The sequence below is a fragment of the Scyliorhinus canicula genome, chromosome 1, assembly GCF_902713615.1.
Source record: "Scyliorhinus canicula chromosome 1, sScyCan1.1, whole genome shotgun sequence".
Lineage (NCBI taxonomy): Eukaryota > Metazoa > Chordata > Chondrichthyes > Carcharhiniformes > Scyliorhinidae > Scyliorhinus > Scyliorhinus canicula.
The window spans coordinates 67305773-67323236 of record NC_052146.1 but is presented as its reverse complement, the minus strand read 5'-3'; the positions used below and the strand labels follow the sequence as shown (position 1 = coordinate 67323236).

Here is a 17464-nt window from a genome sequence, read left to right as displayed (position 1 = left end):
GGTCCTGATTCCAGACCCACAGAATGTGGTTGATTCTTAAGGTGTCCCATAAAAGAATATTAAAAAAGAAACGGAGACTTCAGACCTACAGCACTATTGTTGAGATTGTTGAGTCTTAAGGGCAATAAATACCGTCCTTGTCAGCAACACCCACATCCTATGACTGAATAATAAAACACATTACAAGTGTGTGCAAAGCCGTGGATACAATTTAATATTGCAGGTTGGAAACTCCGTGTACTTTAAACTCCTATTGACACAAACTCTGCAGGTCAGTGCGGATAGCGGATTATTGTTGCGGAATCAACAGCAAAGCCCCATCCCCCACTTGTCTGGGCTGCGATCAGCTGAGAGCTCACATGATACCGATTGGGAACCAGACAGAAACGCACCATTTCATACTCTGTCTTCCAGCACAGAAAGAGGCCATTCGGCCCATCGTGTCTTGACCGCTGGCTGGTAGGGTATTGATTGACTTTTTTGCTTTCGGGTACAGGTACGGTGCTGCGTCGGTTGCCCATTGCTGGACGGTCGGTGATCCTTCCCGTTCACAAGCAGCTTTGGGCAGCCGGGGATCAGTGCTGTATTCCGGCTTCCTGTCTCCTCTCCGGTCCGGGCTCCGATTCCTGTGGTCTGGCTGCAGGCTGATTTGTGAATTAGTGAGTTGGATAACTTTCTAGATCCAGGATCGTGGTGGAGAAAGCTTTCACAGCAGAAATAGTGAACTATATCTTTTCAATGGGTTCATATCAGCTCTTTAACTCGTTTTTTCCCAGCCCTCAGATATTTAAAATCGAATATCTTCCTTCCTGGCTGTAATCGCGCCTTTAGTGCAGCGATAGCCCCAGAGTGCGGAGGTTTAACGTCAACAACAGGAGCATGAATTGAATTTAAACTCTTGGGACGTAGAATTTGCTTTATATCTTTAATTCGAGTTTCACATTCCCTTTTTTTTAATTAAGAAAGCCAATGTAGTTTGACAATGGAAAATTATCCAAATGGAGCTGAGAGCTTGCAGTTGAACTCAGAAGATTTTCAGCCATAAATGTTGACTTGAGGGCAGGACAGGGTTACCCACAGTTATTTCCTGGTAGGACAATGCTATCTTTAGTAAATGCCCCTGTCCTTATAAACGACTAAATCATCCACATTACAGATTGTTTGATTAGGGACCTGCTACTGAGAGGTTTGTCGTGTCATCAGAGGTTGAGTAAATTGGGTTTACATTCTCTGTAGTTCGGAAGACTCAACGAAACATTCAAGATTATGAAGAGGCTTGACAGGGTGGAGTCTGAGGCGCTCGTTGGGAAATCTAGAACAAGGGTCACCATTGTGGGATAAGGGTCAGAATGTTTAGGTGTCCGAAATACTCTGGCATGGAATCGATGGGCCGAATGACCCATCCTGTGTCACAGTGACTCTACAACGGAGATGAGGAGAGATCTCTTCAGTCAAAGGGTTGTGAATTGTTGGAATTCTCTACCCCAGAGGGCTGTGGACAGACTGCAACAGGCAGAATTTCTGTGTCTCAGGGAATTGAGGAATATGAGGAGTGGAGTTGAAGCCCAAGATCAGCCGTGATCATGCTCAACGGCGGAACAGGCACAACTTCCCTTCTGGTCTTCTGCTCTGATCAGTATTGTTAACTCTACTTGAAATGAAGTGGGGATGATGTGGGAGTGCCCCTGGCATAATTTTCAGGTATCCTGTAGATACTGCCTTAGAGTTCAGTCTGTGCTGCCCTCTCACTATGTACAATTTGCACTGTGCCATTTGAGGGGAGGGGGGAGAACTAGTGTGGGAGGGGATAGAAAACACTGGACAATCTCAGCAGGTCTGACAGCATCTTGTCAACTTTGACAAAGAGTCATCGAGACTCGAAACGTTAGCTCCTTTCTCTTTCCACAGATGCTGTCAGACCTGCTGAGGTTGTCCAGCATTTTCTGTTTCTGTTTCAGATTCCAGCATCCGCAGTAATTTGCTTTTATCTTAGTGTGGGAGGGGAGTACGAGTGTGAACACAATCATAGCACAACAAAGATGATGGTGGGGTGAGGTGCGAATCAGCATCACTTATTTTACACCATCGCCTAAAGTTCAGATTACCACAGGCTTCCACCCCATATGCCAGTCAGGAGAAAATAATGATGAATTGGTATTGCTGTCCATTTATTTTCCTAATGATTTGGATCTTGGGGTTTTGATGTTGTGCTCCTTACACTTAAGATCTTCACAAACTGGTTCAAGTGTGTTTTGTGCAATTACCACAAAGAGGTGAGAAGTAAACACCGCACTAATACCGGATTCCAATCCTGGTGGTCATGTGTTGCCTGATTGCTGTATTTCTACTGAAACAAGAAGCCAGAGTTCAATCGGGTATAAACAGTGGGTGGGATCAGATGACTAAAGGTGGGAAAGTGACTGAATTTTGGCTGTTAGCTGGAAGAACCTAGTTAATGTGAGGTTATTGAATAAATCTATTTTGTGTTCACATATTACAGTGTTGGTGTTTTGAATAATTATAATTTGTCATTAATGTTCAAAATGCAATTAGAATTATTGGTCTTGCATTAGTTATTTTTGTCCTTGGAGATTTTTTTTGCAACTGAATTTTCGATCACACTAATAGGTCAGTCCCAATTCCTCTGCCTTGTGTCGGTATCCTAAATCTGCTCGTGATTGTTAGCATCGTAACTCTGCTCGTGATTGTTAGCATCGTAACTCTGCTCGTGATTGCGAGCATCGTAACTCTGCTCGTGATTGCGAGCATCGTAACTCTGCTCGTGATTGCGAGCATCGTAACTCTGCTCGTGATTGCGAGCATCGTAACTCTGCTCGTGATTGCGAGCATCGTAACTCTGCTCGTGATTGCGAGCATCGTAACTCTGCTCGTGATTGCGAGCATCGTAACTCTGCTCGTGATTGCGAGCATCGTAACTCTGCTCGTGATGCGAGCATCGTAACTCTGCTCGTGATTGCGAGCATCGTAACTCTGCTCGTGATTGCGAGCATCGTAACTCTGCTCGTGATTGCGAGCATCGTAACTCTGCTCGTGATTGCGAGCATCGTAACTCTGCTCGTGATTGCGAGCATCGTAACTCTGCTCGTGATTGCGAGCATCGTAACTCTGCTCGTGATCGCGAGCATCGTAACTCTGCTCGTGATTGCGAGCATCGTAACTCTGCTCGTGATCGCGAGCATCGTAACTCTGCTCGTGATTGCGAGCATCGTAACTCTGCTCGTGATCGCGAGCATCGTAACTCTGCTCGTGATCGCGAGCATCGTAACTCTGCTCGTGATCGCGAGCATCGTAACTCTGCTCGTGATCGCGAGCATCGTAACTCTGCTCGTGATCGCGAGCATCGTAACTCTGCTCGTGATCGCGAGCATCGTAACTCTGCTCGTGATCGCGAGCATCGTAACTCTGCTCGTGATCGCGAGCATCGTAACTCTGCTCGTGATCGCGAGCATCGTAACTCTGATCGTGATCGCGAGCATCGTAACTCTGCTCGTGATCGCGAGCATCGTAACTCTGATCGCGAGCATCGGACGTCCGGTGGCGGCCATGGAGTGAGTGGTCGCACATTTGGTGGCTCCTGCTCGTGGTGGAATTTTTTGGTCCTTCCCCCACCTGATTTAGGGGCTGTTTGCTGGTGTGAGGTGCATGAGCACTGAGGGATTGCAATATTCCACTGGTGGGGCCGGTTTATGGCTTACCAGACGAGGAGTGTAACAAGAAACATGCAGCAGCTTGACCGTGAGCATATTCGAGGTGCGACACAGGAAAAGATGGCAGAGGGTGCTGGGGAGTCATTGTCCACCCATTGGTTGACTGAACAGCTTATGAACTTTTTGAACTCTTTAAGTTCAAGTAACAGAGGAAGGAGGACTCGAAGGACCTGGCGAAGGTGGTGGAGCCGCTTAGGGCGGCTATCGAGAGTATGGAGTAGAGGCTGCAGGTGCAGGGTCTAGCGCTCCAGAAAATGGAGGAGTCAATGGGCGAGCATGAGGACCGGCTGGCCTTGTTGGAGGCAGAGATGATGCTAGTTGCAGAGAGCCGTAAAAGTTTGGGAGGGAAGGTGCAGGACCTCGAGAACCACTCTAGGAGGCAGAATCTCTGGATCGTTTGGTTGCCTGAGGGATTGAAGGAATGCAGGCTGCAAAGTATGTGGCGAATATGCTTGAGAAGTTGGTGGGGGGTTTCGTCACCCGAGGTGGATCGAGCACACAGGGCACTGAGGAGGAGACCAAAGGCGATGGTGGTGAGGCTGCATTGCTTTATCAATGAGGAGAAGATAATGAAATGGGCAAAGCAAACGATAAAGTGAATGTGGGCAAGAAATGTGCTGAGAATCTACCAGGACCTGGGTGCGGAGTTGGCCAAGTGGCGGGCCAGTTATAATTGGATTAAGGTTGCCCTCGACATGGAAGGGGTGAAGTTTGGGCTGTTGTATTCTGCTCGTCTGTGGGTCACACCAGAATCGGGAGTTTTATTTTGGTATGCCAGCGGAGGTGAGTAGGTTTATGAGAGACCATGGGTTGGGAGGTGTGTGAGGGCACTGACTTTCGGAGATGTTAAAGTGGGGAATGTGAGTGCCCATGACGGGGAGATTGGTGTATTCAATGAATATGCATGTGGAGTGGGTGAGTGTGCTTTCTTTCTGTGTGGGGAGATGTGGGTGCGGGCCTGTTATGGGGAAGGGGGGTCGTCAGAGGGTGGCTGGGTGGGTGGCTAGTTAACAGGAGTGAAGTAGGGTGTCGGCTGGAGAAGGCTTGCTTTGTTTTTGGTTATGGGGGGATGTGGCATAAATTGATTGTGGGGATGGCAGTGGACATCTTGGGGAGGGCCCAAGGGAGATTGAGGCGTGGACTGCGGGAGCAGGCACAGGAAAAGGGTATGGCTGACCGGCAAGGGAGGGGAACAGGGAGCTCCCGACCGGGTTGATTGCATGGAATGTACGGGTTTAAATGCTCCAGTGAAACAGTCACAGGTATTCGCACATTGAAGGAGTTTGAAGGCGGATGTCGTGTTTCATAGAATCATACTATCCCTACAGCGCAGAAGGAGGCTCTTCGAAAGACCATCCCACCTAACCTTTGTATACGAAGGGACAATTTAGCATGGCCAATCCACCTAACCTGCACATCTGAAATTGAAATGAAAATGGCTTATTGTCACGAGTAGGCTTCAATTAAGTTACTGTGAAAAGCCCCTAGTCGCCACATTCCGGCGCCTGTTCGGGGAGGCTGGTGCGGGACTGTGGACTGTGGGAGGAAACCGGAGCACCCGGAGGAAACCCACGTTCTTCAGGAGACACATCTGAATCTGGGGGACCAGACACTGCTGAGGAAGGGTTGGGTGTGGCAGGTGTTCCACACGGAGTTGGATATGAAGATGAGGTGTGTGGTAGTGCTGGTTAACAAGAGGGTGGCCTTTTTTTAGGTCGGCAGCATTGTATCCGATCCTGTGGGTAGGTTTGTGATGGTTAGTGGGAAGTTAGAGGGAACGTCTTTGGTACCCGTGATTGTTTATATCCCAAATTGGGATGACGTGTATTTTCTGAGGCACATCTTAGGTACGATTCCGTACCTGGACATGCACCGACTGGTTATGGGGGGGATTTCAACATGGTTCTGGATCCTAGGTTGGACCGGTCATGTCCTAGGTCCCTGAAGGTTTTGGTTATGGCAAAGGAGTTGATCAGGTTTGTGGGGGGCGAGGGGAGGTGGGGGGATAGGAGCAGACCTGTGGCAGTTTGAGAGACCAAGGTAAAGCATTTTTTGTATTTTTCACCCTGCACTGGGTGTACTCCTGGATTGATTTCTTTGTGTTAGACAAGGTGCAGCTGGCAGCGGTGGTTGGATCTGAGTTTCGGCGATTGTGGTCTCTGACCACGTGCCGCGCTGGGTGGATCTGCGGATGGTACAGGGGGAGGCTCAGTGGCTGTAATGGAGGTTAGATGTGGGATTACTGGTGCACCAGGGAGTATGTGGGAGGGTGAGGGCGGCCATTCAAAAGTATGTGGAGCTGAATAATTCAGGGAAGTTCACAGCTTACACATGTGGGAGGTGCTGAAAACGGTGGTAAGGGGTGAATTCATATGAATTTGGGCGCACAGAGAGAGCGGAATGGGTGGAGATGCTGAGGTTGGTTGAGGACGCCCTGAGGGTGGACCGGAGATATTCAATGGTGCTAGAGGAGGCTCAATGTGGAGTTTAGGCTGGCATCCCCTGGCAAAGCGGTAAAGCAGTTACGGAGAGCCATAGGGATGACTGATGAGTATGGGGAGAAAGCGAGTAGGATGCTTGCGCACCAGTTGAGGAAGTAGACAACGGTGATAGAGATCAGGAGGGTGCAGAATGAGAGGGGCATGGTGGTATCGGAGCCGGAGGGGGTGAATTGGACTTTTGAGGCCTTCTATCGGAGGTTGTATGAGTCGGAGCTTCCGCTGGGGGATGAAGGAATGAGACAGTTCTTGGACGGGGTGGAGTTCCTGAGAGTTGAGGAGGGGAAGGTGCAGGGATTGGAGGCCCCAATTGGGTTGAGGGAGGTGATTGGACTGTGTGGATTTGATGCTGTTACAGGCTTCTGTATCGTTCACTTTAAAGAAGGATAAAGACCCGGCCGGGTGCTGTACAAGGCGCCTAAGGTCAGTGTTCGGACAAACAAGATTGCTTTGGACTGCACCGGGAGATGAGGGAAGGGTGCCCACTCTCCCTGCTGCTTTTTGCCCTAGTGATAGAACAGTTGGCAATGTTAAGGCGTCGATGGGGTAGAGAGGGATTGAGCGGTGTGGGGTCAAGCACAGAGTTTCTCTGTATGCATATGACCACCTGTTGTACATTTCAGACCCGGTTGGTAGTTTTGATAGGATCATGGGGATCCTGGGTCAGTTAGGCTGCTTTTCGAGGTATAAATTGAATATGGGGAAAAGTGCGCGTTCCCAATTAATGGTAGGGGACTGGAGAGGAGGCGGGGGAATTGCCGTTTTGGATAGTGTGGGTGAGCGTTTGCTATCTTGGGATGCAGGTGATGCAGAGTTGGGCTCAGATGCATAAACTGAAGTTGACGTGACTGGTGGAAGGAATGAAGGTGGATTTCAGGAGGTGGGATGTGCTGTCTTTGTCTTTGGTGGGTGCAGGTGCAGACAGTGAAAATGACGGTGCTGCCCAATTTCTGTTCATATTTCAGAACCTCCCCATTTTTGTTCCGAAGTCCTTCTTTGGAAAGGTGAATGAGCTGATCTCCAGGTTTGTGTCGGCGGGGAAGGCCCTGCGGTCGAGGGGGTTGTTTCTGGAGACGGATCGATGAGGAGTGTTCAGCTGGTTTTGCATCGTAATGGTTAGGAAATGGGTGGTGGGGCGGGGTCGGTTTGGTGGCAGATGGTGGCGATGGTGTCGGGCGCCAGCTTGGGGTCATTGTTGTTGGCGCCCCTCCCATTCTCCCTGGTTCGGTACTCCACGGACCCGGTGGTGGTATCGGCATTGAGAGTTTAGAATCAGTGTAGGCAGCACTTTGGATTGGAGGGTATGTCGCTGTGGGCGCTGCTTTGCAACAGTCATAGGTTTGTGCCTGCGGGGTGGGGTTGGATGTGAGGTTCCGGGACTGGTAGCAGATGGGGATAGAATACTTTCGGAATTTTTTAATGGGAGAAACGTTTGCGGGCCCAGAGGAACCCAAGGAGACGTATCAGCTACCAAAGGGAAATACGTTTGATATTCTGCAGGCTAGGGTCCTTTCTGGGCATGTCCAAGGTATGGGTGAGTGACATGGTAGAATTTCTGCATCTGAACAAAGTTGAGTTTGCTATATGTGGAGTGGAAGAGGGGTTCATCCTGAGGTGGAAGTTGTTTATTGACTTCTTTGAGGAGTATTGAGTTGTCAGCATGTGGGAGGGTGGGGGAGGCCTTCAATAAAATGTGATTGCAAGTGCTGTAACTATGCTCGTGATTTGCAAGCTCTGTAACTCTGCTAGTAATCCAGGTATTGTACTGAGAATAATGAACAGAATTGCCTTTCAGCTGATTGCATAATTCCAACAATTAAAAACAATTTTATGATCTTCCCTTGTCTTCAATAAACAATAGCATATCACAATTTCAATTATTATGAATCCCTTCTTGGAGATCTAATTATTCTGGTGCTGTTCTCTGACTGCTCTCCAATGTTCAATCTGTTAGTCTTGAAGCAAGGATTACCAGAACTAAACATGCATTTCTAAATGCTAGAAACTACATCAGAAATAGCCTATTTTAACCAGCAATAAAATCCTCTTGAGGCAGTTTCTGGTGGATAATCAGCCTTGTCAACGATAGTTCCCTAATGACTAGGTATTTTAAGTGAATGGTCAATAATGGTCCCTTTTATCTATTTCGTTTCTTGTTTATCAATGGAAAACTTATCCATCTTTAAGTGATTTCTCTTTCTGTGTTTTCTGAAACAGGTATTTTTCCTGAACATTATGCAGCCCAGATGGTTGCTGTTGATATCCTGCATGCAGGCTCTCTTCCTCACAGTCAGTAAGTATGATGGGAAGAATACAAAATGAGTACACGAGAGTGATTGCAGAATGCAGTGGTACAGAGGGATCTGGGTCCACAAATCACCAACAGTTGGTGCAGGTTCAGCAAGTTATTAAGAAGGTAAATGGTTGGGCAGCAAGGTGACGCAGTGGGTTAGCCCTGATACCTCACAGCGCCAAGGTCCCAGGTTCGAACCTGGCTCTGGGTCACTGTCTGTGTGGAGTTTGCACATTCTCCCCGTGTTTGCGAGGGTTTCACCCCCACAACCCAAAGATGTGCAGGCTGGGTGGATTGGCCACACTAAATTGCCCCTTAATTGTAATAAAAAATGAATTGGGTACACTAAATTTATAAAAAAAAAAGGAGATACATGGAATGCTGCCCTTTATTGCAAGAGGAATTGAGTATAAAAGTGGGCACGTTTTACTGCAGCTGTACAGAGCCTTGGTGAGACCACATCCGGAATATTGTGAAGAGTGTAGGTCGCCTTATGTGAGAAATGATATTATTACATTAGAAGCAGTTCAGAAAGTGTTTGCTTGACTCATTCCTTGGATGGAGAAAGGTTGAACAGGTTGGGCCTTTATCCCATTGGAGTTTAGAAGAATAAGAGGTGATCTGACTGAAACAAATAAGATTCTGAGCGAATTTGATAAGTTGGACTTACTGGGAAGATATTTCCTTTTGTGAAGGAGACCAGAACTAGGGGGAACAGTTTAGAAAATAAAAGGGTCGCCTTTTTAAGACGGTGATGAGGAGAATTTTCTCTCTCTGAGTATTTAGTGTGCAAAATTCTCTTCTCCAGAAGGCTGAGTTTGCAAGATTTTTGGAAGACTTGGGGAGTGAAGGATTATGGGAGACAGACCGGAAAGTGGAGTTAAAGCCATAATCCGATCAGCCGTGATCTTATTGAATGGAAGAACAGTGCCGAATGGCCTACATCTTTTCCTATCTTCCTATGTCACTCTAATTCGAATATTTTCATGGTCAGTCTCTGAGCTCAGACCTTGCGTAATAATCCTTGTTGGCTGTTTTACTCAATAGGCTTTTAAAAAAAATATACCTTTATTAAAAAGTTTTTCATAATAGTCAATACAACCCAAAACAATCAGACAGGAAAATAAAAGCAAAACATCACAATCAAAAAAGGGGAAACAACACACAACACCTAATTAACTTAAATGCAAAAACTAATCTAAATCCCCTCATAGCTGATGGTGACTAACTCCTTTTTTCAAAATAAATGAGGAATTAATTTTTTTTCAATTAAGGGGCAATTTAGCATGGCCAATCCACCTACCCTGCACATCTTTGGGTTTGCGGGGGGTGGGTGTGAGACCCACACAGACATAGGGAGAATATGGAAACTCCATACAGACAGTGACCCGGGGCCGGGATCAAACCCGGGTCCTCAGTCCCGTGAGGCAGCAATGCTAACCACTGTGCGACCGTGCCGCTCTGACAGTGAATAACTCCTTCAAAAAAATGGTTGCCATCTTAGAACCTCTCCAACAACTCTGAACCAATATTTTGCCTCCGTTTTCACGGTAGAAGATAAGAAAATAAATTCAAAAACTACAGTTAATGCACAGGAACTTGGTGCAATAAACACCACTAGGGAGACGGTATTGAATAAACTGATAGGATTAAAGGCAGATAAGTCTCTGGGACCTGATGGTCCGCTGCCTAGGGTATTAAGGGAGGTGGCTGCAGAGATAATGGATGCATTGTTTTAAAAAAAAAAAAAATTAGAGTACCCAATTAATTTTTTCCAATTAAGGGGCAATTTAGCATGGCAAATCCACCTACCCTGCACATCTTTGGGTTGTGGGGGCGAAATCCACACAAACACGGGGAGAATGTGCAAACTCCACAAGGACAGTGACCCAGAGCCAGGATTGAACTTGGGACCTCAGCGTCATGAGGCAGCAATGCTAACCACAGTGCCACTGTGCTGCCCCTGGAAGCATTGGTTATGATAATTCAGAATTCTCTGGATTCTGGAAGGGTCCTGGTGGATTGGAAAGAAGCTAATGTGATGCCCCTATTCAAAAAGGGCAAGAGCAAAAAATAGGAAACTATAGACCGGTTAGATTGACCTCTGTGGTGGGTGGTTGCTGGAATCAATCATTAAGGAGGAGATGACTGAACATTTGGAAAGACAAAGCTCAATCCATCATTGTCAGCATGGGTTTATGAAGGATAAGTCACGCTTGACAAACTTGCTTGAGTTCTTTCAGTGCGTAACCAGCAAGGTGGATAATGGGGTACCTGTGGATATGGTATATCTAGACTTCCAGAAAGTGTTTGACAAGGTGCTGCATAATAGACTGATCCAGAAGTTGAGTAGGGGATTGGGGTATAGTACTAGATTGGATTGAGGATTGGCTGACTGACAGAAAGCAGAGGGTCAGGATAAATGGGTCCTTCTCTAGCTGATGAACTATAACTAGCGGGATGCCACAAGGGTCAGTCCTTGGGCCTCAACTGTTTACAATCTATATAAATGATCTGCAAGCAGGGACAGAGTGTAACATAGCAAAATTTGCTATTTGATACTAAATTAGGTGGGAAAGCAGGCAGTGAAGAGGAGTTAAAGATTTTACAGTCGGATATAGATAGGCTAGGAGAATGGACCAAAATTTGGCAGATGGAGTTTAATGTAGATCATTGTGGGGTTATCCATTTTAGCCGTAAAAATAGAGCCAAATTATTGGAAAGCAGATTCAAAATGCGCCTGGGCAGAGGGATCTGGGTGCCTTTGTTCATGAATTGCAGAAAGACGGTTTGCAGGGACAGCATATCATTAAAAAGGCAAATGGAATGTTAGCATTTGTTGCAAAAAGACTGGAGTATAAAAGTAGAGAAGCGCTGTTGCAATTGTATAGGGTGTTGGTGAGACTATATCTGGAGTATTGTGTCCAGTTTTGGTCTCTTTATTTGAGGAAGAATGTGCTGGCATTGGAGACAGTTCAGAGGAGGTTCACCAGATTGATTTTGGGGCTAAAGGGTTGCCGTATGAGGAGAGATTAAACAGTTTGGGCTTATACTCACTGGAGTTTAGAAGGATGAGAGGGGATCTGATTGAGGTATATAAATGCTAACAGAGATTGATAATTAAACGTAGTCTAAATGTTCTCCAATTGTGGGACTATCTAGAACCTGAGGTCTATCTAGAACACCCCCCCCCCCCCGAGACCCCCCAATGCCCGATGTTGAACTGAATGGCGTTAAGTCACCCAGCCAAGCGAAGGACGAGATGAAGTGGGAGACCTCTAATCAAGCAATATTTGCCTCCGAGCTATCAATGAGGCAAAGGCAAGGACCCCAGACTGTACCACCGGCGAATCCGACAACCTGAAAATGGCCACCAGCGCACGCGGATCCAAATCTATGTGAAGTATCTCTGACATGCTGTTAAAGAATGAAGCCCAGAAACCTATAGGTTTGGGGCAGGACCAGAACATATGTGAATGGTTAGCCAACCCAAGAGAACAGTGCTCTGACCTATCCTCAATACCAGAGAAGAACCGGTTCATGGTAGAGCGGCACGGTAGCACAGTGGTTAGCTTCACCGCTCCAGGGTCCCAGGTTCAATTCCGGCCTTGGGTGACTGTGCAGAGTTTGCACATTCTCCCCGTGTCTGCGTGGATTTCCTCCGGGTGCTCCGATTTCCTCCCACAATCCAAAGATGTGCAGGTTAGGTGGATTGGCCATGCTAAATTGCTCTTGGTGTCCAAAAAGGTTGGGTGGGGTTACGGGGATAGGGTGGAGGGTGAGGTCCAAGGGCCGATGCAGACTCGATGAGCCGAATAGCCTCCTTCTGCAGTGTAAATTCTATGAAGTTGATCCTTGCCCTGGTCAAGTGTGTCCTATGCAGTACCTTAAACTGAATCAGGTTCAGCCGAGCACATGAAGACATGGAGTTGACCCTATGAAGGGCCTCACTCTATATCTCACCATTAAGAATGGGACCCGGGAAAATTACAAACGCTTCAATAAAGTATTTTCTAAAAACAAAAGAATGGGACCCGGCAGCCCGGTGGCACAGTGGTTAGCATTTCTGTCTCACGGCGCCAAGGTCCCAGGTTCGACCCCGGCTCTGGGTCACTGTCCATGTGGAGTTTGCACATTCTGCTCGTGTTTGTTAGGGTTTCGCCCCCACAACCCAAAGATGTGCAGGTTAGTTGGATTGGCCCCGCTAAATTTCCCCTTAATTGGAAAAAGTAAGATGGGCATTCTAAATTTAAAAAAAAAATAAGAAAAAGAAAATAAATTTAGAGTACCCAATTTAAAAAAACAAAACAAGAATGGGACCCAACTCGCCCTCCCATTTACTCTCCCACTACTCAACGGGGCAAAACCCGTTGAAAGGCTGTGACCATGTAGGCCCGAAATAGACATCTCAGTAGACGTAACACAGTGTAATTTCCATAGGATGGAATGTTAAAAAAAAAGTGCAATAACTGTTCTATATCCTGGCTCTGGTAGTGCAAATATAGAAGAGGTCTTGTCATCAATACTGAGTTTAGGATATAGGAGGGGAGAATTCTGACCATCAGTGTCCCTATTATAGAAAGGTATATACTATAGCTCTTTAATTGGACCCGGGAGACCTGTCCTTCTGATCAGGCACTGATTCCATTGACGTACAAATTTAATTCCAGTATGGTAGCATCTTCTCAAACTGAGCAGCAGTATTTCAATTTCTTGCACTTGCTTCAGAACACATGGCTGCTGCACACTGTTTTATTAAAAGTCACCATGGCCAATTGAGGTGAGAAGGAATCTGAGGGTTGCGAGTCTTTGGAACTCCTTGCCGCAGAGTCCTTACGTTTGTTTAGATAGATTCTTGATCAGTAAGGGAATCGAGGGTTATGGGCAAAGGGCAGCGAAGTGGGCATGAGGAATATTGTATCGGCCATGATCCTATTGAATGGCGAAGCAGGATTGAGGGGCCGAACGGCCTACTCCTGTTCCTATTCCTTATGGTCGTATGGCCTCACCCCTAAGGCATGTGTTTCACAAAAACTGTTTTACTTTGTATTTCCCACTCTGACTTATGCTCCTATTGGGATCCAATCTGCATCCACACAGTTTCTCAGCTTTAAGGTGGAAGGTCCTAGGGTGTTATTGGGCTTTTTAAGGAAGTTGATGGCATAGTGGGAATGTCACTGAACTAGTAATCCGGGGACCCAGTCTAATGATCTGGGCACCCGGGTTTGAATCCCTCTGTAGCAGTAAGTGGAAGTTGAATTGAATCCAATAATAATCTGAAATTCTAATGATGACCATGAAACCATTGTTGTAAAAATCCATCTGTTTCACCAATGTCCTTTTGGGAAGGAAATCCGGTGTCCTTACCTTGTCTGCCTACATGTGACTCCAGTTGCACAGCAATGTAGCTGACTTTTAAATGCCCTCTCTGAAAGCGAGACATTCCATTCAAAGGGAAATTAGGGATAGGAAACAATTACTGGCCTTGGCAACGAGTTCCACATCCCATGGGAGAATAAAAAGAATTGGGGGAAGGGGGGAGTTGGCTGTATAACAGATGATATCTTGACATATCAATATTTGCCCATAGGCTGCTCTTTCTATTTCTCCCCCTCCCTCTTTTTTTTCTTGTTTTCTACTCCCTCTTGTCCCCTCCCGCCGCCCCCGAATCTGCGTCTCCTCTTTTTCCCAACACTTGAGGTTGAGATGGGAAATAAAATGTTAGTTGAAATAAAAATACTTTTGTTTGATTTTTACTAAACTTTCCAATGTTCTTCCTAATTTTACGTATATGAATTGCCACGCTTTGAAAGTATTTATCTTCATTCTCTCTCACAGTAATTAAGGGAAGCAAGGAGAGAGACTGCTAAGTGATATTTCACATTATAAAGTGTTTTCCGTTTAAAAGGAATAATAATCCACTTGTCAGATGTTTTGCTCACAAGAGGTGGGGGAGCGGAAAGATTTCCACTCTGCTGCGACCTTGAGTTTTGACCAAAGGCTATTATAAATTTGCTGACTTCAACATTCACTTTCTGCTGAGCTTGACATATAACTCCACAGGCCAGGGAAACAAACTGCTTCAAAGTCTAGCATAATTTTCTGGAAGTTTTACAACACATTGTATTGTGTAATTATAAATGGGGGATTATTTATGTATGTAACTGTGAGATAGGGGCAGCACGATGGCGCAGTGGGTTAGCCTTGCTGCCTCACGGCGCTGAGGTGCCACGTTCGACCCCGGCTCTGGGTCACTGTCCGTGTGGAATTTGCACATTCTCCCCGTGTTTGCGTGGGTTTCGCCCCCACAGCCCAAAGATGTGCATGTTAGGTGGATTGGCCACGCTAAATTGCCCCTTAATTGGAAAAAGTTAATTGGGTACTTCTAAATTTAAAAAAAAAAAGTAACTGGGAGATTACACGCTGAATATTTTGAGTGTTAGTCTATATTTGCTAGGGTTTGTTATAAATCCCTCCATGTCACAGCCTTCTGTGATCTTCCAATTCTGGCCGCTTAAAGTGCATCCCTGGTTATCATCACTTCGCCATTGCATGCATAGGCCTTAAAATGTGGAATTTCATCCCTGAGCTCTCTGCCCCTTTCCACCATTAAGATATGTCTTAAAATCTACCTCTTTGATCAAATCTTTCAGTCACATGTCCTGATATCACCTTGCGTGGCTTGCTGTTGCACTTTGTTTTGATAACATTTCTGTGAAACTGTTTGGGATTCTTTTACCCAAGGGCTTATAAAAATGCAAGATTTCTGTTGCTTTCGCATGGAATACTCAACAATAACTTGCAATTTTCCATGCCCTTTCACACTGCATGGAGGGGCTTCCTGTAAGGGCTGCTGCTGCACACCCTTCACTTCCTTGCCCTTGCCAGTCAGTCGGACCAGTCTTGGCGTGCCTGGTTGCTGTCCAAGACGGAGGCCCCACTGGAGGTTCCTCTACAGAGAATCTTCCCCCTTCAATTCGGGGACCTTGGATGAAGGGTGTTGCATGCAGCAGTCCTATGCAACCGTAGACTGCATCAGTTCACGGACTCCCAAGATGCCTGCCTTTTGTGTGGCCTTTTGGATTCTGTGGCCCAGCAAGTTGCTTTAGGCTGCAATGCCTTTTCAGTTTCTTGAAAACTTTTTGTTAAAATTCTGATTGTACTTTAGCGCAACGCTCCTAATTTACAGGCACCAGTCCGGAGAGGGGCTGGAGGGAGGAGGACCTCCTCATAAATCTGGTACTGGCCAAACTTGCCATAAACAGGTCCAGGCAGCAGGCGACCGAGGGGGAGGGTCATCCAACCTGACTATCTGCCCTTTACCTCGGCTACAATCGCAACCTCGTGTCCCTGGAAAGGGAGCATGCAGTCTCCACGGGCACCATTGAGGCCTTCCATGCCCGCTGGGTACAGCAGGTCTGGGGTGCTTCATTGACCCTTTTAATCACATTTTAGTTTGTTTTTTTAAGTCTCAATTATGGGGCGAAATTCTCCGACCCCACGCAGGGCCGGAGAATAGGCGGGAAGCGGCGTTTCCGCTCCCGCAGGTTTTTCAATTCTCCCGCCGGTCATAAACCGGCGTTGTGCAAATCCCGCCGGCAGCCTGTGAAAACAGCTGGCGCCGGCGGGATTTCATTTTTTTAAAAACTTACCTCAAATCTCCGGCCCGGATGGGCCGAAGTCCCGCCGCTGGGAGGCCTTCTCCCGCCGCCGAGGTTTAAACCACCTTGGTGGCGGCGGGCTCAGCGGCGCGAGCAGGCCCCCGGGGTCCTGGGGGGGCGGGGGGCGATCGGACCCGGGGGGGTGCCCCCACAGAGGCCTGGCCCGCGATCGGGGCCCCCCGCTCACTCTGCGGGGCAGTGCCGTGGGGGCACTCTTTCTCCTTCCGCTCTGCCACGGCCTCCGCCATGGCGGACGCGGAGGAGAACCCCGCATCGCGCATGCGCCGACCGCCGAAAGCCTTTCGGCCAGCCCCGCTTCCGACGGCGCCGGGTGTTTGCGCCAGTCTTCTGGTGCAAACTGCTCCGGCGCGGGGCTGGCCCCCAAAGGTGGGGAGAATTCCCCACCTTTGGGGAGGCGCGACCCCTGAGTGGTTGGCGCCACTCCCCTATGCCGGCACCCTCCGTCACGCCGGGTAGGGGAGAATCCAGCCCATGATTTGTTTTTGATTAATGCAGTATCTCAAGAGGCTGCACCTTTTAATTTGAACCTCAGTTTATTTAATTTAGTTTGGTTTGGTCCTCATCAAAATAGTTGGAGACCAGGATACAATGTAGTTAGAGAGTACACGGGTAAGATGGGCTTAGTACTGGATAAGATCTGAGTTTTGAATGTGCTGATGTTTATGGAGCATGGGAAATTGGTCAAAAGACCATTGGAGTAATCAAATTTGAAGGAATCCATGAGCATTTCATGGCAAAGAGGTGGATTTAGGGGCATAGGTAGGCAATGTTTCAGTGGTGGGGGTAGGCTTTGTCCTTTTTCCCCCTTGCTGCTCCTCCTCACCAGCTGCCAAACGCCTGCCGATTGACCCTCGGACTGTTTCTCCTGCGTTGGTTTGGTCCACTATGAAGTGGGAGGTGCGGGGAGCAGTGATGTTGTTTGGCTGCCTGCTACCTCACTCTTTCCTTTTATCTTGTCTTCCGCTTCATCCTCCATTGTCCTGTTTTGCCGGCTGGAGGTTTGCACATCTCCTTGGCAGTAGTCAGGCTGGCCGTCCCGTCTGCTTGGCCATCCTTTGCTTTTGATGTCTGTGTGCAAGTACGGTCATGTTTGGGACAGATCTTGTAGAGATGGGCTGCTCCACCACACAGGTTGCAGTCCTTTATCTGATGTCCTTCCTGCTTGAAATTCCTACGGATAGAGCACTGAATTGGCTGCTGCATGGCCAGATTTTCCGCAGGATCGACAAACTTTGGGCTGCCCGATGTAGATGAGATAACCAC

General features: G+C 47.4%; 1 protein-coding gene across 2 annotated transcripts in view; it reads left to right on the top strand.

Moving 5' to 3' along the window:
* Positions 1-313: 313 nt before the first annotated feature.
* Positions 314-17464, top strand: part of tcn2 (transcobalamin II) — a 55834-nt gene continuing 38683 nt past the window's right edge. Inside the window, exons 1-2 of one of the 2 annotated variants that reach the window (XM_038792255.1) lie at positions 314-459; positions 8444-8519. In XM_038792255.1, the coding sequence (XP_038648183.1) occupies positions 8462-8519 (58 nt within the window). In that variant the 5' untranslated portion in view covers positions 314-459; positions 8444-8461. Of the gene's footprint in view, positions 660-8443; positions 8520-17464 lie in introns of both variants that reach the window. The other variant, XM_038792266.1, reaches the window with a different exon arrangement.